This window comes from Dendroctonus ponderosae, unplaced genomic scaffold, assembly GCF_020466585.1.
Source record: "Dendroctonus ponderosae isolate FM_Combo_2020 unplaced genomic scaffold, Dpon_F_20191213v2 Dpon_F_20191213_6, whole genome shotgun sequence".
NCBI classification, from domain to species: Eukaryota; Metazoa; Arthropoda; class Insecta; order Coleoptera; family Curculionidae; genus Dendroctonus; species Dendroctonus ponderosae.
The window spans coordinates 4,749,951-4,776,342 of NW_026018814.1; the positions used below are offsets into that span (position 1 = coordinate 4,749,951).

The 26,392-nt window shown below is 31.5% G+C and overlaps 2 protein-coding genes across 2 annotated transcripts in view; one reads left to right on the forward strand and one right to left on the reverse strand.

Moving 5' to 3' along the window:
- The window catches only part of LOC109540607 (thrombospondin type-1 domain-containing protein 4), a 107,692-nt gene that overhangs the window by 73,702 nt on the left and 7,598 nt on the right, over positions 1–26,392 (forward strand). Inside the window, exon 7 of the mRNA XM_048667259.1 lies at positions 25,850–26,051. Within this exon, the coding sequence (XP_048523216.1) occupies positions 25,850–26,051 (202 nt within the window). The remainder of the gene's footprint in view (positions 1–25,849; positions 26,052–26,392) is intronic.
- Positions 7,078–8,303, reverse strand: LOC109540610 (peroxiredoxin-6). Its single transcript, XM_019909039.2, has 4 exons — positions 8,098–8,303; positions 7,644–8,018; positions 7,470–7,542; positions 7,078–7,261 (listed from the first exon to the last, which is right to left on the reverse strand). The coding sequence occupies exons 1-4, from the start codon at positions 8,184–8,186 to the stop codon at positions 7,133–7,135; spliced, it is 666 nt and encodes a 221-aa protein (XP_019764598.1). The 5' UTR covers positions 8,187–8,303; the 3' UTR covers positions 7,078–7,132.

Genomic DNA, 26,392 nt, shown 5'->3' on the forward strand with positions numbered 1-26,392 from the left:
ATTTATGATATTCTCTGTTTTTTATGTATGATTGGTGTTCTTTGAGTCTTTTGTGTAATGGTCTTGAGGTTTCTCCTATATAAAATTGATTGCATTCGCAAGGAATTTTATAAATTAAATTTTTTGTATTTTCAATTATATCATGAGGTTTTGTTACTGAAATGTTACTTCTAATTGTATTTTCAGTTTTGAAGATAGTCCTAATATTAAATTTTTTACCTACTCGTTTAATTTGATCTGAAAGTCCTGGAATAAATGGAATGAAGAGGTTCGTAATAGGTTTATTTTGATTTTGTTTTGTTCGTGGGAATTCAATTTCGTTAAAACATTTTTCAATAAAACAATTTGGATAATTATTGAAATTTAGAATTTCTTTTATAAATTGTTTTTCTTTTGAAAAATTAGATTGATTACAAATTATTTTTGCTCTATCATATAGACTTTTTACGATACCTTTTTTTAACCATTATCGGGTGATTTATGATAGTATGAGTAGGTTTTCTATAGACCAAGGTTTCGCAATTGTCTAAATTTTTCTGAATTAGTATATTGAGAAAAGGATTTTGGCGATTTTGTTCTTTTTCAATAGTGAATTTAATTGTTGGTTCTTTGTTATTCAGATAAGATAAAAATTCATCAAGTTTTTGCTCGAAGAAATATCTACTTTAAACGATTACGACGGCGAATAACTTCATCATCTGGCATATCCAAAACCAAGCAGGAAATTGATGATTGGACCATTCTGAATATTTTGCGAAAAAATAATACTTTCACAGAATAAAATGTTGAAATCCTAGACACAGAGAAGTGGTATAAAAGTAAAGGAAATAAAGGAGCGCTACTTAGTTACAAGATCCAAATGAATCCTAGTTTTACTAAACAAAATGCGCATTGCGGTTAATCGCTTTTAAATGCACTTAACAGACAGCGCCATAGAGTATAATACTCTTACTATTTATCTATTTGGAGACTGTAAAGATAAAAGTTAATTTTTCGCCCATGCAACAGCCAACAAACGTAAATAATTGCAGATTAAACGCATGTTTCAAGACGCAATATGTCTTAATCATCATAGAACAGCTACGATTTATTGCAAATGTGTTAGCATTGGTAAGTTATTAGCACGTTGCATAGATCAGCATTTTAGTGACGGCCAGGCAGAGGCGGATCTTCAAGAAGAGACTATTAAAATAGATGTGTTTGTTTCTATAAAAACATTGCTACGAATAATGGCTTTGTTTTCCAATAGTTCCATAAATATCTGGAAAATAACCGAAACAGCAATCAATAACTCAAAACAAGTTTTTTAAATGGGATTTTGCGTATTTTAATCACGTCGACTTTATAAAGTTCTACATTCGTCTACTGAATACACATTTGAATTAAACTAGTTTAATTAAAGCAAGAAGAAAGTGTATAAATTACTGCGTAGCAAAATTGTAATATTTTGTTAGTTTCGCTGTTTATCTGCTTAAGAAAAACTTCCGAACGTTGAAATGGCAGAAAGAGAACTTTAGAATGGCTTGGAAGGTTTCCAGATCTGACGCCACTGGAATGTTTTCAATGGGGATCGCAAGTCCAGAATTAATCTTAACAAAACCCAAAGTTACGATGATTTAAAGAATATAATTACGGGGCACCGGATTATACATTTTCGTGCATACGTTAAACACTTCCTCATGCCGTATTGAACATCAGCTTGGAATCAACAGTCTAAGCAAAAAGATTCTCGGTCTTTGCAGCTTTTGGAGCACTTGATCAACTCAAAGGATTCTTAAAGTGTCTCTCTTTTCGCCCGTGTGAAATTATTACATTGAATATTTTATTTACAGGTTCAAATAATGCAATATTCGAAAATAAAGTTAAAAAAGGAATAAAAATAAAGTGAATTTATAATGCATCTTTTCAGTTTTTTCATCATCACTTTAGTTTGCTTCGGCCACTTTTCTCGTTCCACGTCCTATTTTTATTAAATTGTCCCTCTCCTCGGCTTTCGCCAGAATTATATTAAATTAAATATAATAAATTACTATTATTAAATGGATATCGTGGATACTGTTCAAATATTCAAAGTAAAACTCTCTCCGTATGTAGACCCAAGTGTTCTAAGAGAGATAAACACGAAGGCAACACAAACTAAAAAATAAAGTTGTTTTTAAAAAATAGTATGCATTGAGAGCAACCTCAAATGTATGAAAGTTTCAAAAAGAGCATGTTCAAAACTTTTATAAAGATCGAATCGCTTTAGTTTTCTGTTGTTTTACTGCGAACTGGGCTCCCAATTTGCACAAAAAAAAATCTGTACGATCTTAAATCAGCCAAGTTTCAGATGGATCGAGCACGACTATTAAAATTAAACATGTCAATGTAAAGTTGCCACAGTTTCGACTCGTTATCCTATCATAAATCACGAGCAAATCGGATCTAAAACACGTTCCATGGGTTCGAAAACACACCGTTCACGAAATTTCTCATGATTGTTTGCATTTTTTCGATATTTATTAGATTTGAGGCGTTGGGAAAGTATCTAATAAATTACGGATAAAATATGGATTCCAGCGCGTTTAAAAATAAAAGGTTTGTTATATCATCTTAGAGCGTGAAGAAGGGGGACTAAAAATAACTTAATTGGGAATTAAGCGGACTTAATGTGTGTATTTTTCGTTTTCAAAATGAACTATTTTTTCTCTTTGACTTAATAAATTTCTCGAATTTGAGTGTTTTAAAACTGTCTACCTAACTACGCAAATCTAGCCATAATTCTGTAATTCCTTGAATCGTTCCAATTGGACTACACAGTCGCTACAGAACACAATTTTGTGGATTTAATTTTTTTCAAATACGTTTTTATATTTCTTTTCTGTTTAAATGGTGTGTTTCCAAAATTTCAACCGCTTATTACAATTCCAATTTTCATGTAATTGTTGTATTTTCTTCTCTTCACTTTGGCTTATTGATGTTCGGCGGCTTCTTCATTTCGTTAACTGATATCCACTTTTCTAATTATTAATTTTAGTTATTTGTTAACCTGCTGATTTTATAAACGAATTTACCAAGAAATTTATTTCATTGGCTTTTTGTGAACTACTTGCAACTAAACTATTTTCTGCGCCAACTATTATTTCTAATTAATAAATAATTAATTAATAAACGTTTTAGCTAGTCAATTGCCAATAAAAAGTTAATTTGTTTTCAAAAATTTCAATTAAATGTTAGAGTTAAAATAATATTAACTTACTAAAAATTCCTCTTTGAAAAACTCCGGATGAACATTTTCTCCATAAATGTTCACAGCATGTGCATATAACTTAATTGACCATATATTAAAGGGCTTAAATTGTAAATCCATGTTCTCACATCTACTTTTGCGAGAAAAAACTCCTTGATGAAAATATGTTGAGCAGACATAATCCTTCGACAAGGTATCTTAACAAGCAATTTACTTATCTACTACAGCTTTTCTAGTTAATAACTTAGTTAATCTATGCTTACAAGGAAGCAAATGCAACTTTTGTATTGAGTCGTCCAATTACTTCATAATTATGGCATAAGTTTGTTAATTAGGCAAAAGATTATCTACTTCGGAACATTCGTGACCAGAGTATTTATTAGTTGATTTTTCAGTCAATAGAACTTAAGCAGTTTGTAAACTAACAGAGATGGATTTTAATTGCTGATTTTATGAAGTTTTTTCCAAACCGACTACACCAAGGGTAATAAAAAGCGGTGATTTAAATCGATTTTACTGAGTAAGTCAGCGAATCATGAAAGTCTTCGTGTAGATAAATACTTGCAAATGTATGTATTCATTGTACTGTATGTACACATTCATTGATTCAGTTCATGGAGAAACCGATTTGTACCTGTACGTTTTGGAGATATTATTAATCAGCAACTTAAACCTTTTAAGCCTTGCATTAAAAAATAATCTCAGCAATTTTTTACAAATATATCCGACCGCCTGACTAATATAGACCTAGCGAAATAGATTTTTTCAAGCCTGGCGCCACCATAAACCACATCAGCTCGAGTACGAACTACACGCATATCGGTACTAGTACTACCTGCATCTCTCATCTCTCATGCATCTCCAGCAAAGACTGTCGCGTTTATAAATTAGAGAGAATAAACGCGGCTTCGCATCAAATAGCAGCTTTATTTCTTCGAGCGTATTACAACGCGCGCCACACGCGCCTCGAGTTCTCCTGCAAATCCTGCGTTTTCCAAAAATTCAGTTTGCAAATTCGGAAAATTGTGATCGGTGTGTGAGTGGTAAACAGTGGATCAGCCTCATTGGAAGTCGATCTCGAAAATACTTTGCAGGAAAAGTGGGTCAAGTTTTTCTTTTTCAATATACTTTGCAAAATTTTCAAATTAGTCAACATGAAAGTGCAAAATTTGCCTCTGATAATTCTCATATAATTTCACGTTTTCCAAATTTTCAAAAAAATGCACAGAATTATGTGTGCAAATAATTAAAACACTTGATACTGGAGAAAAATCAATTATAATTTTCTACTTTTACCTCTAAGTTCAACTAGTTGATTTTATTTTAATCATGTTATAAATTCCGTCCGAATAGATTTTCCAATTCGCAACTGCATAATACTCAGAAAATCCTATCTACTTGTGCCAGTTCCAACTATTCATATACAACATTGTCATTTTAATAATTCCCATTTATATGTATTTTCAAAAATAGCCGAGAAAGATAAACAAAGTCGTAATATAATAAAACTAATGCGTAAAGTGTTAAAGATATGCGGACTGGTCCTCTTCATGAAAATGTGATTAATGACTGATGTAATTGGCCATTTCGACCTATTCTTATACAAATGATAATTTTTGTTGAAGGACTTAATTAAACAAACGAATTTGGATTTGTAGGAGCGGAAAGTTTAATAATAATGCCGAAATAATTTACAATGAAACATTTCTAGGTCAATCGCTAAAGTTATAAAACTGATTCAAACTGCCAGCAATAACGACCAAATTTAAAATGTTATCAATATTTTATTGATCTCTTCTGAAACTGTATCATGTTATTGAAAGTAGTTTTTCGTAAAATCTGAAAAGGAAATTTACTCAACAAAATTTATCGTAAAATTTTAATGGCCACAATCACAAACTACAAATGTTTTTCTTCCTTGTCTCATAAAAACAAAATATGCAAAATATATTTGCAAATTTCATTTGTTTCAAAAGTTAGAAGCATATTTTTTCATGGAAATGTGACCATTGATAGATTATTCCGGACTTATATTTCCTACAAAAAATATTTTTACGTTGAGGGACTTTATTACACAAATGAAGTAAATCTTTTTATCTTCTAAATAAATATAATAGTTATAAGACATCATCTTCCCTATTGAATTAAAATTTAATTCAAACTTTTAAGTTGCGTATTATTATTTATTTTTATCTAAGTTTTACTCAAGAATGATTGCTAAAATGCCAATTAAAACGAGAATATGGATTCTTTGATTTCCATTTTAACGGAGATTTAAGAAAAATTTAAACAGAAAAAGTTAGAAAATAGCTTCAAACTTCATGAAAACATTTTACGTTATATTTGATTGAGGTTTTCACAAACTGTCTCAATTCAATAAAATTTCTACGGATTTTATACTTGAAGTCACAGTAGGGGGTGATTATTTTCATACATTCCCACAAAACATGTGAAAGTATTTGACCTTTAATGTAGAAACGTAGTTTGCCTTGAATCGCCAAAAGTTTAAAGCGAAAATTGCCTCTTATTTTTTCAAGAAAATGTGTATTAAATATTATATGGTTCCTAGTTTAGAAATTCTGTTTTCACAAAGATGAAAGATAATTACTTGTTACAACATAAAGCAAAAAATCATGATCCGGCAAAAAATTATTGGCGACCAACAAGTTACGCATGTTTTTTTTTGTAAATGATAATTTGATTATTTCACTTCTCTTAATAATTTGATAAGCAGACTATATTAACAGTTACACCACTAAACATTTATTTAAATTTTTGTAAAAAAATACACTCGCTGAGGCAATGTAGGAAAACATATCTAATATTTAATTTGAAATCCTTGTAAATAAAATGTCTTGTACAACTTAACTTTCCATTATGCAGATATAAAAAGGATGATAATGGCTCATAAAATCCATTTTACAGTTCCAGCTCTCATTTTAATGTTATTTACCATAATCGCAATACTTGCTTTGCTCAAATTAGCTCTAATCTGTATATTTCGAGTATTTTCTATTTAGGTATGCCGTAAACAAGGCGCGTTCAAACTTGAACTTCAATTAAAATTACAATTCGTAATGTTACTGATCTAGTGTGATTAAATATCAGATTTGCAGACGTACCTGCCTACTATTTCGACGCTGTTGACCCACGCATAAATTAACCACTTGGCTTAGAAGCAAATAGTAGATAATTATTTTTTTCTTAAATTCCTATACCATGCGTAAGCCAAAGTTCAATATGTCCAACCATTATTATTTTCGACTAAATTATTCATGAAGGACGATTGTGGATCTCAGAAAATGAATAGATGCCAATCGATGGTTGTAAAAAAGCAGTATTTCATCATGTGGCTTGAAAATAATGTGTACCAATAAGACCATAAATTGGCGACTCGACTGGGAGTTATTTTAGCGCATCTTAAAAATGCATAATTTTTAGATTGACAATCTTAACATATTTTAATAACTTCCAAATACAAATAAATGAGCAAAAAATTATTAAATTAATTCAATATTTCCAGATTTGTTTCCTTCTAGTACAGCAACAGCCCATAAAATTTATTTAATGGGTGAATATAACACCAAATGGCATATTTATTTAACTCATTTGAATAATACTCTTTAGCGCGTCGTAAATTTTCAACGGTATTAAAACATATTTTTAAGACGTGCGCTACAGGTGCGTGGAACTGATATTTACTGCTGAAAATGGTTGTAATTTAATTAACATGTTTCTGGCTCGTTATGTTAGACGATTTAATCGTTTTAAATGAAAACTTTGGATTTAATTGAGGGGAAATGAGAGGAAATGAATTTAAAAAATTCTGACTAATTTATTAAATGGAATTTGATAGTATAGTCTTTTGCGTTTATTTTATCAACACATCAACCACAAACAACTTCATTCAGGTATTGCGGTTTTTCTAACGTAATTTTCTCCAGAAGGCAAAGCCACTATCGTTATACAAGGGAAACTGGCTTTACACTCTTCAGGCGACACGGAAGGTTGCACCATTACCTCATCCCCCTTCTAGAATAAAATAAATTTCTAAATACTTGTGTCTTTGTTAAAATATCGCGGACAAATGTAAATTTAATTAATAACGCTTGACGTGAAAACTTCTCTCAATAAAATATTTCTAACGCTGGCGGTCAAATTGAGGTATAATCCAAACATTTTTTTTTTAATGTAGCGTTCTTTAGCCATAAGTCTAATTAAAAAGTTATATAGAACTTACTTGCCAATCTGCTGGGGTAGCTACTTTATATTTATCACATAGTTGCAAGGAGTCCAATACTCTGAGGATTTCACTGGAAAAAGAGTTTATTTACTGAAATTTAAAAGACTGTGGGGTAGAAGGTCGAAGGAATTTAAATCAATTCACTAAAATGATATAAAGTAAGTTTCCTACTCAAAATTTCTTCCAGTCGTAGCAGGATATAATAGGGATAGTCTCATCTTCTTCTTAGGGTCGATAATAAAAACTGCTCTAGCAGTTAGAGGTAACCCATCAGCGTTCTTTTCATCAGGGTCAATCATTTGCAGATCGACTGCAATTTCCCTGTCCTCATCCGCAATAATCGGGTACGGAAATTCTCGATCATCAGAATGAGCATATGCTCTGATGTCTGTGGTCCACTTCAAATGGGACTCGACTGAGTCGCAAGACAAAGCAATAACTTTGCAGTTTCTTTTGGCGAATTCGTCTTTTAGCTGTACAACTCGTGCCAGTTCTGTAGTGCACACCGGCGTAAAATCTGCTGGATGAGAAAACAGAATGCCCCATCTGAAAGAGCATCGTGTAACCAGTTTAAGGGATGTGAATTTGGGGCGTCAGGCAGAGCTGCTCAAACACGCGAACTTACGAATCTTGAAACCAGTCGTGAAGCTTCAGGTCTCCATACGTGGTTTTAACAGCAAAGTTTGGGAATGTATCGCCTAATTTAATACTCATTTTTTAAATGCGTTCAGTAGGTAAAACACAAATTCACAAACAATTACATTCAGCGTCGAAACCGGCTTTGACTGAAATGAGGTTACGGCAGTTTACGCGAGTCTGAGGTTATGGGATTTTCAGTTTCTCAAATACGTTCCGTAATTGGTTGCCAATATCATGTGTGCTGCTGCACAAGGTGCAGTTATTTTAAATTGGAGATAGGCGGGGCGGCGTTGGAAATATAATTAAATATACACTATGTTCTTCAACAAATTTGCCAAGACAAATGTATATTTGTTAAAACATTAGCTATTTGTTCAAGTAATTTAGCACAATCGTAAAACATTTCTTTTAAATTTATAGGGTGTTTTCAGTCTTGTAATCTTGTTATCAAATTGTGTTGAATGGAAAAAGAAGTGGAAGACTAAAAATTTTTAATTTAAATAAATTACCGGTTCGGAATTTTAAATGTACAAGGTGATCGTTAAAAAATTGTCTTAATGTCTGCTTCCATTTTTAGAAAAAACTGTTGCAATTGTATGAATTTTGTTTATAAAAGACAACTTTGCATAAAAATTAATTTGAATAATATACCTGTTAAAAGCATTCACACTGCATCATTTCAAAAACACAAAATAATACATTTCTGCAAAACGGTTTTATAAAGTTCAAGAAAACTTTGTGGGTAGTGAACGCTGTGAGGTGTTTATTTTCGCTTATTTTATTTTTAAAAATTTTTCCAGTGGCGTGCATACAGCATATTATAGGAAATTTTTGAGAAAACAGAATGCAAGCTACAGTTTTTCTGATGAATAATAGACTGAAGAAAAACGCATTCTTTTTCTGTGTCTGTTATAAATGTAGGTAATTCTTGACTCTTGAACTGTTCAATTCTTTGTTTTACCATTGCTTCATTATGTTTTTCTCATTGGCGCATAATGTGAAATTTCATCATCAAACGGCCGGAAAACGGTTGGAATTTTACATTCACAATTTAACAATCAAGTAAGATGTATTTTTTATTCTTCAAAAAACCCAGTGGCGTATGATTTTTTTCTTCAAAAATATCCAATAACATAGCGGTATCCACGCCACTAGTAAATATTTAAAAACATCAAATTATTTCAAATAAGCATCTCGAGTCTTCAGTACCCACAAAATTTCCTAATCATTTATCAAACTATTCTGCAGAAAACATTTTTTTTGTAGTTAGGTTTGACGCCCTGTATTTCGAAATTAAAGGTTTTGCAAACCCATTTATTTATTTATGCCTTAAATTACGTTATTTTTTTCTGAGACACCCTGAATCTCCCAACAGCGAGCGAATGGAAATACACAATGTCTATTGAGGAAGAAAACATTTACAGATTTTAATGAGAGGCTCCCACAGACGCATTTTAGGAACATGGCAAAGAGCATGTTACAAAATCTAAAATTTAGGCATTCTGTTAAAATTTTAAGTCACAAATTTGAAAATGAAACACGCTGTTTTGCTTTGCTTTGCTTAATAACAAATCTGAATAGAACCAAATTCTGCACTTTGCTCCGATTTTTTCCTTCGATGATTCCGCACAAAGTGGATTAATTGAACACATTTTTCCAATGGTGCATTCTAATAATTATGCAGTTACCTAAACTTTTTTAATTTCCGCTGGTTTTTATGAAAATCGAATTTTTATAACTAAATGGGTGAGGATCTCAGCAAGTAAAGATTGTATCTCATTATACACATTACCATTTTATCCAGCGAAAATCCAATTAAAATTCTCTTTCCGTCACCTTTTCTTCTTTTAAATAAAAAATCGATTTCATTCATTGACCCACAACGATTTTGGCAAGTGGGCGCATCTCCTCCCAAGAGAGAAAAATCAGCTTTCATCGAAAGTCATTCGGGTTTTAAGCGGGCTGGAGTAAATCACGGCCACATAAAAGAAATCTATCAATCAAGCTGATGTTTGCGTTATTAATCTTGATGGAGAATCCCAGTTATTTGAGCCAGATTTCGATTCGTATCGGTGACTTGGCATCCTAATTTTAAACACATTATTCAAGATGGTACGCATTATGTGATCGAATTATCCGACGAGATCCAAAACCGTTTTTTATATATTAAAGTCCCTTTAATGGTACTTGGTACGTTGTTAATTGATACAAATATTTAAATTTTTAGAGCGAGTCATTTATTCTTGTTATATAAGATATTATATTCTGCAAACTTTGCCAACAGTTTCCGACCGCGTTTGATAATTCACTAATGAAATAGATGAAGGTTTTTCAGGAGTTGCTTAAGTATATGTGCCTATGAAATTTTTACATTTTAGTAGATATTGATACCAGTATTAAGGCAAAAAAAAAATAAAATAAAGACGAAAATTTCCGCTTAAAGATATATTAGGTTTTAAATTAAATAATAAAACTTAATACCTAATTAGTAGAGTATTTGAATTTATAAAATTAGTTACCTAAAATGTGTTTAATTTATAAAAATTTAGCCCAAATAAGACGGCAACAACTTTCGAACTGTCTGTACGTTTAATTTAAACAAACTCGCCCAAAATTAATTTGAGTAGCGCATTTTTTATGCAATGTCGATTCAAACATGCCTAAAACATTTTTTCTGTGTGAAAAAAATAATCAGAATAACTGTCTTTACATGAAAAATTTTTTAGTAAAATTATATTAAAATATTCTTAAACTTGTGATTTGGTTTTGCCGGTTTTATTAATTAAAATTATTTCAGTCGACATTTCTTCACAGAGCAATAGACTCATGTGGGTCCAGGCGAAATAGTCTTTTCCCCAATGTATTGGGGAAGAAATCTAGGGACCTCATAGAACATTTTATACGAATTTAAAACTGAATGGTAAAGTTAAGACTCAGATGTTTTAATTCAAATTGAGATTATATTGCGATCTAAACACTTAAAAATTCTCAATTTATTTTTAATCAATTTGCTAGAGCCGCATATCTTGCTAGTGCGTCTAATCAAATGACTGGAGTTTGCTAATAACAAAACTAGGCATCTTTTACAATAGTTCCGATATTTCCTGAAATTTCACACTAATTTAGAGATAATAATTTGGATCAACTCATTTCAACTCAATCAAAACATTGAAAAAACGCATAACTATCCAAGTTACGTGCATTTATATTAGCTAGAAAATATCTGTCTACACATTTTGCACTTCAACTATGTGTTTCAAACTACGAAGTATTTAACCACTGGTATAGACAATCATCTAGCTAGGAACAAGATGCTAAGTAATCAGATACTTGCAAATACCAAATATCAATCAAAATGTGAAATATTAAGTGAGTGATTGATGATAGTAAGTGAGTGGTTTTGCTTCCAAGTTTTAGCATACCAGCTTTAACAATATTCATAAATTATCGTTTTTTGAATAAATCTTACCAATTGGCCAGAGTAAATGTTAAGGAAATCGCAACTTGCTTATGTATGTTTTTTGCACAGTTTAAACAGTTATTAACTGATGTAAACATTTTAAGAGGTTTAAAGAAAAAAACTATTGTTGTATAAAAAGGTTATATCACAAACCGAAAGAGTGTATAACATGGAATTGGAAATGTTATGAAAACTCAACTGTTAGTAGGGCATCGAATTAAAAATGTACACCCTCTATCTTCATTTTAAACATAAATTTACTTCCATTAGTTCCGCACTCATTTTCTGGGCTCTTTAATGGAATATATGTCTAATGTCTGCTAAGTGTTGTTTAATTAATTTATCAAAATCCTTTTTAAAGTTGGCTGAATTTTCACACATTTGGCACATTTTATCGAAGTATATGTTGAGTAACAAAGTTTGTCAACGCATTTACTTAACACACCATGGGGTCATCAATGTGGCGCCAATAATTTACAATTTACGCGCAGTAAACCTGTCTTGTCTGTTGAAAAATGAATTGTTCAATAATAACTGAAAAAATCACGCTTGATTATCGCACACGAATGCGCCCTATTTCGTAACTGCACATCGATCATAAATCATCTTTTTTATGGCTGCTAATTTTATATCACCCCCATAAAATCGATAGATTGCCGAGTAATTATTGCTAGAAACGATTACTGCTCTTAAAAGCAATGTTATGTCGTTTAAAAGCCGCGCCATTAGCTAATTTTCTGATCTTTGTTTATAAATTCTGTGGTATGTAGGAGCTTTTTATTAGGATAAAAGTTGAATTTCTGTTAACTAACTTATGAAATCAGCAATTAAATACGTAGCAAAATCATGGACCTGGTTGGAACAGTTTGTTAATTTCAATTATATTTGAAGTCCAAATAATGTGCCTTTAAATTGATTCAACTGCGATATTTAATAAACATTAACTATGCGGAAAATTGGAAAATTCTAATTCAACTCAGTAATTAGGCAGTTTGTAAATGGAATGTGAAAACGTATTTGCTTCGCATTTTTGCCGGTTCATGTTGACAACGTTAAACAAATATGTTAAATAAAAATATGTTAGAAGAGTAGCAGCGTATGAAGCGAGAATATTTATCATTTTGTCGTTTTGTAAAAAAACACTATTTGATGCAAAATCAAACAAAATGACGAAATTAACAGAAACCAGCAAGACTAACATTTCAATGATGATTAGCTACGGAGCGATATCTCAAATTTTGAACACGCTGTATTAAATTTTCTTACATCAGTAAAGGTATTTATTTACTTAATTTAGAAACTTCCATATTATTTTGGTGTCTGGCCGAAAATGTAACATGAAGAGTTTTTTCTTCGTCAGATAATTATAACATGAAAAATATTTTTCTCGGCGCAGCGGACCAATAATTTTTCTTTTTCCAAAAATCCCTTTATCTCAAGTTTCAAGCAGAATAAAGTCAAATCCGTTTGATTGCGTGGTGCCGAATCACTAATTTTGGTTTCAGTAAAGAACTATATTCAAAACATACAAGATGGGTAAAAAGCAGATATCTAAAAAGTGGTTTTGCGCGAATACATAATTTTCACCCTAGAAACTCAAGATCTGAGCATTGGGTTGAAGATACACATAATGTGTATTTATTTTTACACAAATTGATGCTTTTCAGTTGAATTTGTCAGAGAACATATTTCCTCAAATTATTTGACTGCCGTAGTGTTTTGTAACATAAAAAATTTCAGTGTTCAACTTCAACAATGAATTTGTTGCATAGTGGTTAAATTAATACTTTAATAGGTTAAATTGTGCACAAAAATGTTATTACTTACAATGAAAATAAGTCCGATTTTGCTTATATCTAATTACTAGTAAGATTACTTTATATGAGGATTAAATTTTGTTTCACTGATCTTGAATGTTTATGCTTAATTTAACAAGCCTTAGATCGGAAACTCTTCATTTTTAATCATTCATTCACTTCATTAAACATTTTTAAGATTGAATCCTATTCAAATCTTTAGTTGCTGTTTTTTAGATCTTTTAAATTTATTTTTTCCTTTTCCACGAGGTGTCTAGGAAAATGTGAGCATGCTTTTGGCTACATATATAGAGTGTCAAAATAACATAACTAGTGACTATAAAATATATTTCTGCAGGCCTTCCCTACGAAGATATAGAAAGATTGCAAAGAACTACTGTGTTTTGCGGACGATAAGACGCACATCAAATGTATATGAAGGTGATTTTGGGAAAAATATTTTTTTTAAAGTTCTTTAATTACAGATTCTTAAACAGCCGGAATATTTAGTGGGGTTCCTTTACGCATACGTTACAGTATTATACCCATACCAGTATACACAACCCATTGCTTTTCTTAAATATGTATAAAGCACCCAGACGGTGATCCAGTAAAACCTAAAATTCCATCAGACGTTGCCCATATTTTCGCTTCAAAAAGCATATTCCCATGYTTCGATTGTTTGTTACCAAATCTTTCGCTTGCACTTTTAATTCTGAACGTTTTCCGATCGTGCGGTCGAAATGTTTTCTTGTTTTTATTTAGGAATTAAAACTGCTAAATTAAAACACCAAAACATTGTTGATCCTCTTGCTTTTTCCATTCATTACCCATTTTCTCTGTTGGAGGTGGAACAACATGTCATTCTGCTGCTCTGTTTCCATATTGTTTTACATAATAGAGCACATTTAGTTTATATCTCAATTTATATGAAAGTCTTGTTCTATTTACCAATTTTTTATAAAAATTTAAAGTCCTTCAAACGAATCGTAGGATACAAAAGTGCACGCAATTACARGTTAAGCCTAATAGGTACTAGTTATCGATTATTCTAAACAGAGAGTGTAGATAAATCCATTATTTTACTGYTTGTGAATAGAAATAACCCCAACATTTTTGGAYTATAAACCGCATCTCAAATTAAGGGATAMSATTTTAATATTAACTTCAAACSAGAGGTCGCACCCAAAAATTGAGTTAATTTCTKTATGTAAAAAGGTGCGTCTTGTAGTCAGTCCGAAGAAAACGATTTGTTTTATTCTGTTAAATAAGAACTTTTTTTGGAAAACTCCTTCATTTTATCAGTGAAATAAGTTATCGTATCAAAGAAGAGTTACTTATTTTCAGGTTAAGTTTCTAAAAATTTCTGCTGCGTCTGTATCATACAGGGTGTGACAAATTTGGGTGCTCAAACAGCAAAATGAGTTTCAAATGTACTCGTTTAAAAGGGCTTAATTTGTGTCTATTGTTTAAAAAAATATTTTTAATTACATATATTAATAATTATTTAATAAAAACTGATCTTCAAGAGGAAGGTCTTGGAAGGGAGGATCTGTAAAATATGTTTTATACAGTAGCAACTCGTAGAAGGATACGTTTTGAAGGATACATTTATGAACATTCCGCTATTGACACCCTGTATTTTGTAAAATCGCAACTAAAAATCGAAAACTAAATTTTACATAAATTTGCTTTGTTGTTAGATATCAAATTACTAAGTAGAAGTTTTTGCTTTATCCGAGTGTCTAAATAGGTAATTTGTCATACAATACGTGCAACATTCCTTTTTAAGGAGGTAGTTTCGTTTTCAGTTTATTAGCGTTCTTTATGAACCGTTTCGTGTGTGTCTATGTATAATTTAAATAAATTCAAATCAACTAATTTATAATCAACTTCAGCCTTAAAACATCTGCTAGACCCCCCTATAAGGAGTTTCTTGAGCTATATGAGACATAAAAGGCTAAAATCACTCTAGCACCCATGCATGTATAAATTTCATAGCATATAATGTTTTCGAGATGATTTCCAGTGAGATAACATGTAAATTATATAGTGCAAAGAAGAATTTGAATATTACAGAGCGACTTATTGATAAAATGCTGCAAACAGGTGTTGTCGTACTGTTATTCAGCAGTATCTTGGTAAGTAAACCGCTTCATATTTATATAAAACTTTGAGATAATTTCATACATCACTATTATAAGAATCTGTAAATTTTATTGGGTTCCTGTCGAAAAAGTATTACTTCAACTGATAAGGTTTTAGGCACAGCTTAAAAGCTCTAAGAGCACCGATTGAAAAGCATAAGCAATAAAACGTGCTTGATCACATGCAACCGAAATAGTATGGTAAATAGATTTAAGCTAGATAATTTGATTACCCCATTTGTTTACGAAATGTGCTTATTAAAATAAAATCTAGTCTCTCACCCGGTTTACCTTTTATATAAGTCAGACTAATCAGCTTAACGTTCGGTTTTCTCTCTAGGCATAGAAATTAAAAAGATTAATGATAATTATTGCCAATGAAATAGGGTTTTTTCTAAACGTATGTGAGCTGCATTAAGCAGAAGGATTTTACCACCTGGAGGATCACGCAATTAGTCTCTGACAAGCAAAACTTTAAATAATGTTGGAGCTTTTTTAAATGTTCCAATGCCCCTCTCACAGTCCTCTAATTTAACATCCTGCCAATTATTTAATTATTATCGTCATATTAACATTAAAACTGTCGATCCCAACCAATTACGTTAAGAAACGGACAGTTATTGCTTCTGGCACTCTGCTCTGAACCCTATTTAAGTATAATTGCTTTATTTCTTATTAATTTCCTGAAAAGTGGATCATTTCAGTGGCTGTCACTGTAATTGATATAAATCATTTTTAAATTTTATAGAAGAAAAGGGAGGGATCAACATTGGGTTTAAAATGTGCAGTTTGATTAATATGTTGGTTTGAAACGGATTGTTTAGCCATAACTGCATAGTCACTAAATAAATTGAAGATTATCTTAATATACAATTTTAATTGCTATCGAGCCTGAAACTTAAAAATTGCATTTTTGCTTCCCCGATGGAAAGTGAAACAAAAAATATGGATGGTTATTGCTGATAGCGATTTTACAACGTTTCATTTTTTTGAAATTGCCGACACTTTGACTCTTTTTCAACCGATAAAGAGGCAAAACGTCTTCGATTTTTATAATTCACAGGTTTATTTCGGTTCGAATTTTGAGTATTTTGAATTACGTTTTTCAAAAAGTCAATTAAAAGTGGCATGTTTTTCAACAAAGTGCAATAATGAGCAAATGATCCTAAACAGCAAATCAAAAAATATAAGAGATCCGTAATGAATAACACTTATTTATTGACTTCCAAGCCACCTTTCAAAATGTAGCAACTTTTTGAAATTTTTAAATAAAATAAATTATAATTTGAAAACGGTTGAAATCACAGCTTAAAGTGTAAATGCAAATTTGTAACTTTGTAATGTAAATCTAATGACATATTCATATACAGGTACATCCATTTGAAAAACAAAAGTTATATTGCGTTAGAAAGTTTTAGATTGAAGTTCACATTGTTAACACCCTGTACAATGTATTGATATTTTGGTTCCATAGAATTCTTAACGGATCTGTGGTGATTGGAAAGACGTATTTTTTGTATCTTTAGCTGCTTTTTTTGCTTCTACAATGAATTTTAAGATACCATGTTTTTAAGCACAATTATACTAAAATTGCGATAATCTGCCAACGTCGCAAGTAAGAAAAAAACAATTTACGGTGCATATGCAGCGTTTCAAGCTGCATCCCATGAGCTAATGAAAAATGGATAGTTTTATTTAAAAAAATACACTTTGACCTTGCCTCGCTTTTCTGCGACACTCTGTATCATACAAGATATTTTTAAAATGTGCGCACTTTGTGCGTCAACAACTTTTATATGAAACTATTTTTCGAAAGTTCGACACCATCGGAAATAATGGACTCTATCGCACTAAAAAACCACCCTGTATGTATAACTTTTTGCATGGCAATAATCTTTAAATTTACTTTTTTGCGTCATTTTCGACAATTTAAAACGTCCTCAATTGAAATCATCAATACGTTGGGTATTAAGCTATAAGCTGAATTTAGTGCTTCAGAGACACATTAAAAATAGGAAATCTGGAAAACATTAAATAAATATAAAAGTCTGACTGGTTTTTTCGATCTTAAATCTGGTTCAGTGTTACATGAACAAAGAATTTGTGTTCTCAAACAAGTGTGAATCGTTGTACCAGAAGTCATGTGCAAGCGCAGATTTTTATTAGCAATAAAAATATTGGCGCCAACGATATATTAAAATTATTGCACCAAAGCAGTAAAATGCACATACAATTTAAAATACGAGCTCGATTTAGATAAATCAAAAGGTTTTCTCTCCATTTTACGGCCATGTGTTTAGATACATGGTTTTTCAGAGGTGACGAACACGCACTTAACATTGCCCTTGGAATTATTAAAGTTGCATGTTACTCAATTGGAGTTATGTATTACGGATCTTGTCGACGTGAAATTATGCCATAATCTTTTCATTTAAGGCTAGGAAATTATTACGTACGGCCGTAATGACCTAAATGCATGTATTTTCTTGTTAAAGTTTAGGTGATAGGAAGTAGTTGCAAACGGCAATTTAAATTGCACCTTCAAATGAGGGCTAGGTTTATGATGAAGCAGTTTAAATTACTAAATAATTCTCGTGAGAAGCAATAGGGAATATCAGAAATTTGCATTTTAGTGCTGTTCTTACAATAAAACATGACAACTAAAAAAGAGAGTGTTATAATAATTTTCAATAAATATTCAGAGCCTAGGATATGCCAACAACCCTCGTTCCTATTATTGTGCARTTTTGTTAATCTAAATATGATTAGCTGCAAAACAGTTATTTCAAGGTGTTTGCACTGTTTATCCAAATATCTAGCACAACTCTTGTTTTATTCAGCAATTGATTGTTCATAGTTTTTTGTAGGTCGTCYTGAAATAATACAGCTTTTGACGACAATCACTTATCAAAAGAGTTCGGGTTTCTAAAATAATTTATTCCTGACGTTTTGTTTCCTCAGAGATGCTTTGCTCTAAAGCCTACATAGGACTGATGAGCTATCATCAAATGATAAGCTCACGCGCAAAACACCTCTGAGTCCTCTGAGTATATAAGCCACTCGTGCTTGCAATTTGTTAAGAATAAATTATTTTTCTCGACGGCATGAAAACCCGAAAAACTCACCTGTTCACTTACATTTTATTTTTTTTCAAAAGAAAATGGAATAATTAAACGTATATAAACGAATCAAAGTTTTCCTGAACAGTCTAAGAAAGGAAGTAACTTTTTTAATTCTTCAGCACGATGTTTATTTCATGTTTTCTTATCTCTATGTAAAATTTCGTTGATGCAAATTACTTATAATAGAAATATAATTAAAATATTCAAGTTATTAGTATAATAGCAACAATTCAAAAATAAGATATTAATTCATTCATTTACACGAATACATACGTTGACCAATTCAACTGTAATAATTTAACATAACTATACCGTAGTACTCTTCCAATAACTCATGCTTAAAAAATTAAATTAATATAAAAATGCCAATCAAAATATATCGATATGTTCGTGTGCAATTTTTTTAATAAAAATATTTTTAGTAAAAAGCTTCATATAAATTAAACGTCCACCATTTCTGTATGAAGCATAATACTACATCAAAATACAACATTTTATATCTAATAAAACTCTACAAAAACTAATATATGGATTTAGGTACGACGACATTTCCCCAATCCTAATCAGAGACACATTTCCAGCTTTTAGTCGATTCCTACTCTGCAATTATTAGCTTTACATTTTTAATGAGAAACTCCATAAATCGGCCCCGTTCACCCATAAATAATATAAATATTAATAGCGGGATACTTCAAACCGAGCACTCGCTCAAATAATTATCCAGCTTGTCAATAATTGCTAATATAAATAAATCAATGTGTGTTTGTTCATTTTTCCGCTGTTTCTGGATCATTCGCGTATCATGCTTTACGACACACATGGGCGGATATCAGAATTGATACATTATGTAATACATTTGTATTATAATGCTAATGCATAGTGGCCAGACACTATTGAAATTAAATTCCAATTTGAACTAGACAGAAGAATAGGATTTGTTTGAAGCAGGTCCAATTATAGCATTGCAAGAATGAAAATAGTTTCATGCGACTGTTTGTATACCTGCATGTTAGTTAGAGAAATATTAAATAAAACTTGTAAAGTCCTTGTTGGATTTCCTGTTCCTTTATCCGTCTCTGATGGAGCAAATTCAATCCATCGAAAGAAAGGTGTGCCTGTGCAATTAACGCCTTCATGATTGATGTCTTAAATTACACGGTTAAATTGTCTTCACACCAGGTCTCTATAAAAATTAAACTATTTTTCAAAATTCATTATTTAACACACTCTAGACAATTGCCAATGTTGTCTTTTGCGTTCACATTGTTAAATGTTAAATTATTTTTATTAGACAAAATGTACTTAAACTGAAAAGAACACAGTTAAAAAATAATGTTTGGAAGATATAAAACTTGGACTTCAATGTTAAGTCGTTAAATTTCTAGAGCTGACCTTCCCATGGCTCTATTTGTGGCGACATTTAAAAATGATCACTGAATATATTTAGGTCAAGACGGGCTTAACTTGAAACTGGCACATAATCTATGGCTCAGATTTACCAAATCTATATAAAATGACATTTTACACAATTTTATAAACGCTTAAGTCTAGTAAAACTTCGAGTATATTTATTGTTGGGATTGATTTCATTTTTCAGCTTCAAGTCAAACAATAAGTTCTAAACTTATTTCCAAAATCTGGACCTATGGATTTGAACAGTTAACTGTGAAGTTTCCGTGTGGATATTGTTTGCATAATTATAGAATTTGATGGATCAGAAGCGTTTTGTTGGTTTTTTTTCATGGGAAAAGTGTGAGATCTCTGGTTTCTCATGAAGTGAAAGTTCCCCAAAAAAGTAAATTGCTACTTACAATATTTTTTAATTTCAAGTAAGGAAACAACATGAAAGGTATTCGGTAATCGATCAATAAATATTAGCGGTTAATACTACTACAAAAATAATGTTTATCTTTGTTAGAAAAAAGCCTTGGAAGTGAATAGATAAGATAAAGCAAAATATATTCTTTTCACTTTTTTTGTCTTCACGGTTTACGAAATATCTGGACATGAGCATATAACATAAAGTTTGGTAATTTAATAATTAGATAATTGGCTGGAAAGGGAAAAAATGTGTTAAAACCTGATGTACAAAATGAAGAACAAATTCATAAAACCACATGAAGAATATGCGGTCATAATTTTCGTCTATATATATTGCTAATATAGTTTCACGCATTAATGGGAAAATACCAACGATACTAAAATTGCCGTCTACCGGGCAGGAAAAACGTTCAGTTGAATGTTCAGAACTCTTGGAATAAGACTCAGACTCTTCGACTATGAACGAGACATTGCAAAAAATTGATCTGCATCCTTGTCATTAAGAACCGGTATAAGAACTTCTCCATTCGTATCTTTCCCAAAGAGTTTACATTTACGAATACTGGAACCTTCATTTAAGTATACCTCCTGGATCCATTTTCATTGACAAAACTACGGTTACAAAGATGGAAAAAAATGTCCAAGAAGATTACGCGGTCAACCAAAAACCCTCATGCTGTTCAAGAAACTCATTTTCAAAAAAGATTATCCGCAAACTTTTTGGCTCAAATACTTTGTAATAAAGATATTTGACTACATTTCTTTGTAGGAAAATTTCGATGTATGTGATGCACTTCATGCAAAACCTGAATTTAAAAAAATAGCTAACATTTACTTAATGCTCTTGATAGCCACTACCTATTCAAATAAGTATAAAACTTGATAATTAATGAAATAACATCAAACTAATTCAGTTCTTTAATGGCCCATTTAGAGGAATTTACAAGCAGCTATAAGAAGTCATTATTCAGTCCAGAACCCACTCAGGATAACCAATATTACGTTTGTAGCTTTTGAACTAAAGGTTAAATTACCGAAAAAGCAACCAACCTGAACGATTTGAACTAAAAAAGGAGAGGTCGTAAACCTAAATTGCCTGGAATTGTCTTACCATGTCAATTAATACGGCATGGGTATAGATTTTAGATTTCTATCGAGGAAAATTGATGTTCGAACCGATTTTTACGTAGGATTATCAGATTGGTTTATTCTAATCCGGGAGGCCGCTGGCTATCGTGATCTGGGATTCTCTGGCAGATCAAGATATTGAAAATGTTAACATCGGGGTTTTCATTTTTAAGATTTTAAATTAAGTGGCCCCAGTCACGAAATCTGAATATGAAAAATGCAATAGAAAACATACAGCATGTGAAACAAGTAAAGTAATCAACAAGGTTCAACAACTCTAACAAATCTAAGCCTGCTTCGAATAGTCCTGTACCTTTGCACCTTGCAGTCCTATTTATTTTATTCTAAACTTAAGTATAAGTCTGGGAGCATGAAATTAGCGGCACACGCATGTGAAAATCGATTTGTGAAACAACAATAAACATTATTTTCCAAGTCACTCTAAAGTTCTGAAAAATCGACAAGTTATCAGGAATGTTAACTTTATTGTGATTTATCAATTATTTGAGTGTTTCGTCGTTGTGATTCCTTTTCAGAAAAGCTTTAACCCCTGGAGATTAATTCTCCATTAAAAAATCGCTCAAATCCTCGAAGTCTAGTAGGTAAATGGGGTTGTATTAGACAGATTTGATTTGCTGTTATGAACCTGCTAATTGACACGCCCTAAACATTAATAGAATTAATTTATTTATAGCAAAAATCGTAACACAGTTTTTGATTATGTATTATTTTGTGTGAGAATCCTGCCTTTCGCTCAGCCAATCAAAATATGTTTCCTCTTTCAGACTTTGAACTTTCTTCGTGTATTTCTTCAATATACAATACTGGATATAAAATCATGTCTACAACTCCTCAAAAATAAAGACACTAAATTATCTCATAAAATGACTGACAATGATTGAAGCAAGTCGACTGTGCAGACTTTTGAAGCACGAATGAAACATCATTTAGGGTATTAATTGCGTCATTAAATCGTCTTCGGTGACGGTCCAACAAAAGTGAGGTCACACACGCGAAACCCTGCGTGTCCTTACCTTCTTATTAAAAATAAATTATGATGTAATTTTGACGGTTAACAATGTAAAACAACTACGAAAAAATGTAATTTGAGGGCGGTCGATCCCCCGATCGATAAAATTTCAAGATTACGATCCCGGTTCGATTATTTTGGTTGATGGAAAGCATGGCTTTCGATGTGCCGCCACTATTATAATGAAGGCATTATTACTTTTGCCATGGCTAATGTGTGAAAAATCCGCTATATTAAACGCGATTATTTATTTGTTAAAATGCCTTTGCGGCGCGCTGTTGTACCTTCGTACAAAAATCGGACAAAGCGCTTTTGTTTAAGCTTAATATTGTAAATTGGAAATAAATTAGTGTGAGTGCTGAATTAATAGATGAGAGTTGCCTAATATATGCAATCATTGTACATTTAAAAAAAAAGGTTCATTAGTACCTAATTAATATTGATTAGTTTTTAGAAAACTAATAAATAAGAACAGCCGACAAATTGCATCTGACGAGAGTCCTGCATTTTTAGGTCAAATCTATCATGTTCTGTTGCAAACTGAAAGCAACCAATATTTTTTCAATTTTACGATTGTTGTTCTGTATAATCTTGCAGTGAACCAGAAATGTAGCAATTTACTCATAAAATTCGAATTTTATAACTTCCAATTAACATTCCTGGAAAATTATTTGAAGAGATATTTGCTTAGTAGCAAACTTTTCCGCGCTCAAATATCCTAAGGGGTTTATTAAAATTATTAGTATTATTAAAATAGACTTGAAAGGATTTCGCCTTTCGGAAATACACATTTAAGACCAAGGATTGTTATTAGGAGCTAAGCGGAGAAAAACCAATTTCCTCTTAAGCTTTCAATGATTTTTAGCTTTGTTATTTCGTCTCAAAAATGTTTGCCTTTCCAGAAAGATAGAATTTGCTCATGTCTTTTATAACAGATTGATATATGTGGTCTTATTTTACCATAGAGAACGAATTCTCTGTCAAAAGCACTTACTTAGGCTCAAGATGCAAGAGAAAATTCCAATTAGTTAAAAATTTAATTTAGAAAGGTTTTCTAAAAATAGTGTATTAATAAATTGTTTAACAGTGTTAAGTGAATACAAATCTTTAAAAAATGAGTTGAGACTTTTCGCTTTGTAAATTTTGTAAATTACGCGTTTTTAATTTTCAATTTTGGCAAATGGGTTTTGTATTTGTAATATTGCTTCCAATCGTATTTTCGGTTTTGAAGGTAGTTCGAATCGATAGTTAGTTTTATAATAGTTTTATTTTGATTTGGTTTCAATGGAAGAGTTTAAATTTTATTAAAACAATTGTCAACGAATAAATTTAGATAGTTATTGAAATCTAAATGTCTTTGTCTGAACTGCTTTTTTTGTGATCGTAAAGTAATTTAAAATTATATTTGCTCTCATAAACTTTTCACAATTATCGAATGAGTTTTGTTTTAAATTAATTTTATTAATTATCGGGCGATTTGAGTTAAAGTTGAAATATCTATTTGAATGACTAAGTTTTCTGTACATCAAAGTTGAGAAATTACTTGTTTGTTGTTTCATAACTAGCAAATCGAGAAAAAAATGTTGTTGCTTTGTTATTTTTCAATAGTAAATTGAATTGTTGGTTTTCCATCAGGTAGAATAAAAACTCAACAAGGTTTTGGCCCCCATGACTATAAATTGCAAATAAATCATCAATATAACGCCACCTAATTATCTGTTTAAATTTTACATTATTTATGTAATTCTCCATAAATATATTACTCTGTCTGTGATGGCCATGGGGTCGACGTTTATCGCGTTTTTTCAGTAATATATTTAAGAAAAATTTTATATGGTTAAAAACAGTTTATATAATCGCGCAAAAATAGTTTGTAGTCAATCTAATTTAACCAACGGAAAACAATTCATAAGAGTGGTTTTGAATTTCAATAATTATCCAAGCTGCTTTATGGTTAATTGTTAATAGAAATAAAAATTCACGATTAAAGCAAAATCGAAATAGACTTCTTACAAACCCCTTAATTCCATTTATGCTGGCGATTTCGAATAAAATTAAACAAATAGGTAACAAATTTTACATTAAAATCATCTTCCTATATATAAAGGGATTTGTATGCACAATTTATTAATATACTCTTTTTTAGACATCTTTTGATAAAAGTAGAAGAACTGCCATCGAATCGTCAAAGTAGCTTTTCTAAATTTTTCTTTACTAATTTATCCATCTGCAATTTTGCCTTTTAAATGGTCTAAAAAATCCAAAAAGTCAGTATTAAATTGAGACAAAGTAAATTAATTTTTATTCTTCAGAAACCGATTGCCTCGTATCTTGTATCAGACTGCGACAAATATGAAAGTTTCAAAATGCCAGACGACTTATATTATTTCTCGAAGTAAACTTAAACCACTTGTGGTTAGACTGTAAATAATAGGCTACTAGACACTATCAATATGGCTTCAAAGGGCGACAAAAAAATCCCGACATGTAATATGCCAGTAGCAATTTCAGATCAATTCCGATGTTTTTAACTTAATTCCATTGCTCTAGTTATTTGGCGAAATTCGAGTAAAATCACAGTAAAAGTCAGAATTTACATTTGAAATGCTTGTGTGTCCCCAGAAAGAATATTTAGAAATTAAGTGTGATTTCTTCCGGAACCGCTTTTTCCAATTCTTGGACACTAAGCCGCTATTGTTCATCTTTGATCATGAAAATGAAAAGCGAAAACGACGATCGTTATGATCGTAGTTTTTCTCGGTGTTTCTAACTCCAAATGATTGTGTGTTGCTGTATTTACACCATCCTGTACAACAGGAAAAGGAACAAGAACTAAATAGGCTATCGATAAAATTGCTTTTCTGTCCATGCCATTTCCAAGTTTACATGTTTTGCAAATGCCCAATTAGGGAGCGCAACGGGAGAACAAAACGGTTTTGTCTTGTTTCTCTTGTGCGGCATAGTTAAATAAACGTCCAAATTGTGGAGGTTGATTTTAAATTTTATCTCGAAATCAGTCTTTCTGCTATTTCTGAGTTTAGGGAATGTCTGATTTTAGTACTGATTCTGTGAAAGCAGGGAATCAATTTATACATTTTTGTGTATCATAGATGACCCACAACTCACGCCGAACTGAACTAATTTCGTAATCACAATTGATTAAAAATAAACGCAATAAAATGTGAATTTTTGTTAGTAATTTATTTTTATTCTACTAAAAGTGTTTTTTTCCAGAGCGTAAATGGCCAAGGTGTTGTTGGAGGGCACAACGAAAACGGCCAACAATGCCACGCTTGTCTTCTTGGGGCCTGCAGAACCATCAATGGAATTTACACACGACCAGATTTACCTTCAGGTTATTCCCTGGTTACCCAGATTCCCAAAGGAGCCTGTGGACTGCACGTTCAACAAATAAAATACACTCGAAATATCTTAGGTGAGCTAGTGAAGCAGTTTTTCTTCAATAAATACTGTCAATTATCTTCAAGACAAAGCGATAAATAACCACTTCAACCAGACAATTATTAACCGAGAAAAAAACATTATATAGGACAAACAGGCAAAGGATTTTTCCATAATTGGCTATGCAACAGGCAAATGCAAATTTCCATTTTTAAATAGTCGCTATTTCAATGTAAACAACTGGCAATTATGAATGCAAAATCCATGTTATTAGTTAAATTGCTCTATTGAAGCTCGGACCTCCTGGTGTGTGTAAAATAATTACTTGCCTATGCTGAAGAAAACAGAACAAACGCACTAATGTACACATGTTAC

What these genes read in the sequence shown, in the direction of transcription:
- LOC109540610 (XM_019909039.2), bottom strand. Translation starts at nt 8,186, where the DNA reads ATGAGTATTAAATTAGGCGATACATTCCCAAACTTTGCTGTTAAAACC. An exon ending in ACGACTGGAAGAAATTTTGA is followed by an intron (nt 7,543 to 7,643) that starts GTAGGAAACTTA and finishes CTCTTTTTCCAG; the next exon opens with TGAAATCCTCAGAGTATTGG. An exon ending in CTACCCCAGCAGATTGGCAA is followed by an intron (nt 7,262 to 7,469) that starts GTAAGTTCTATA and finishes ATTTTATTCTAG; the next exon opens with AAGGGGGATGAGGTAATGGT.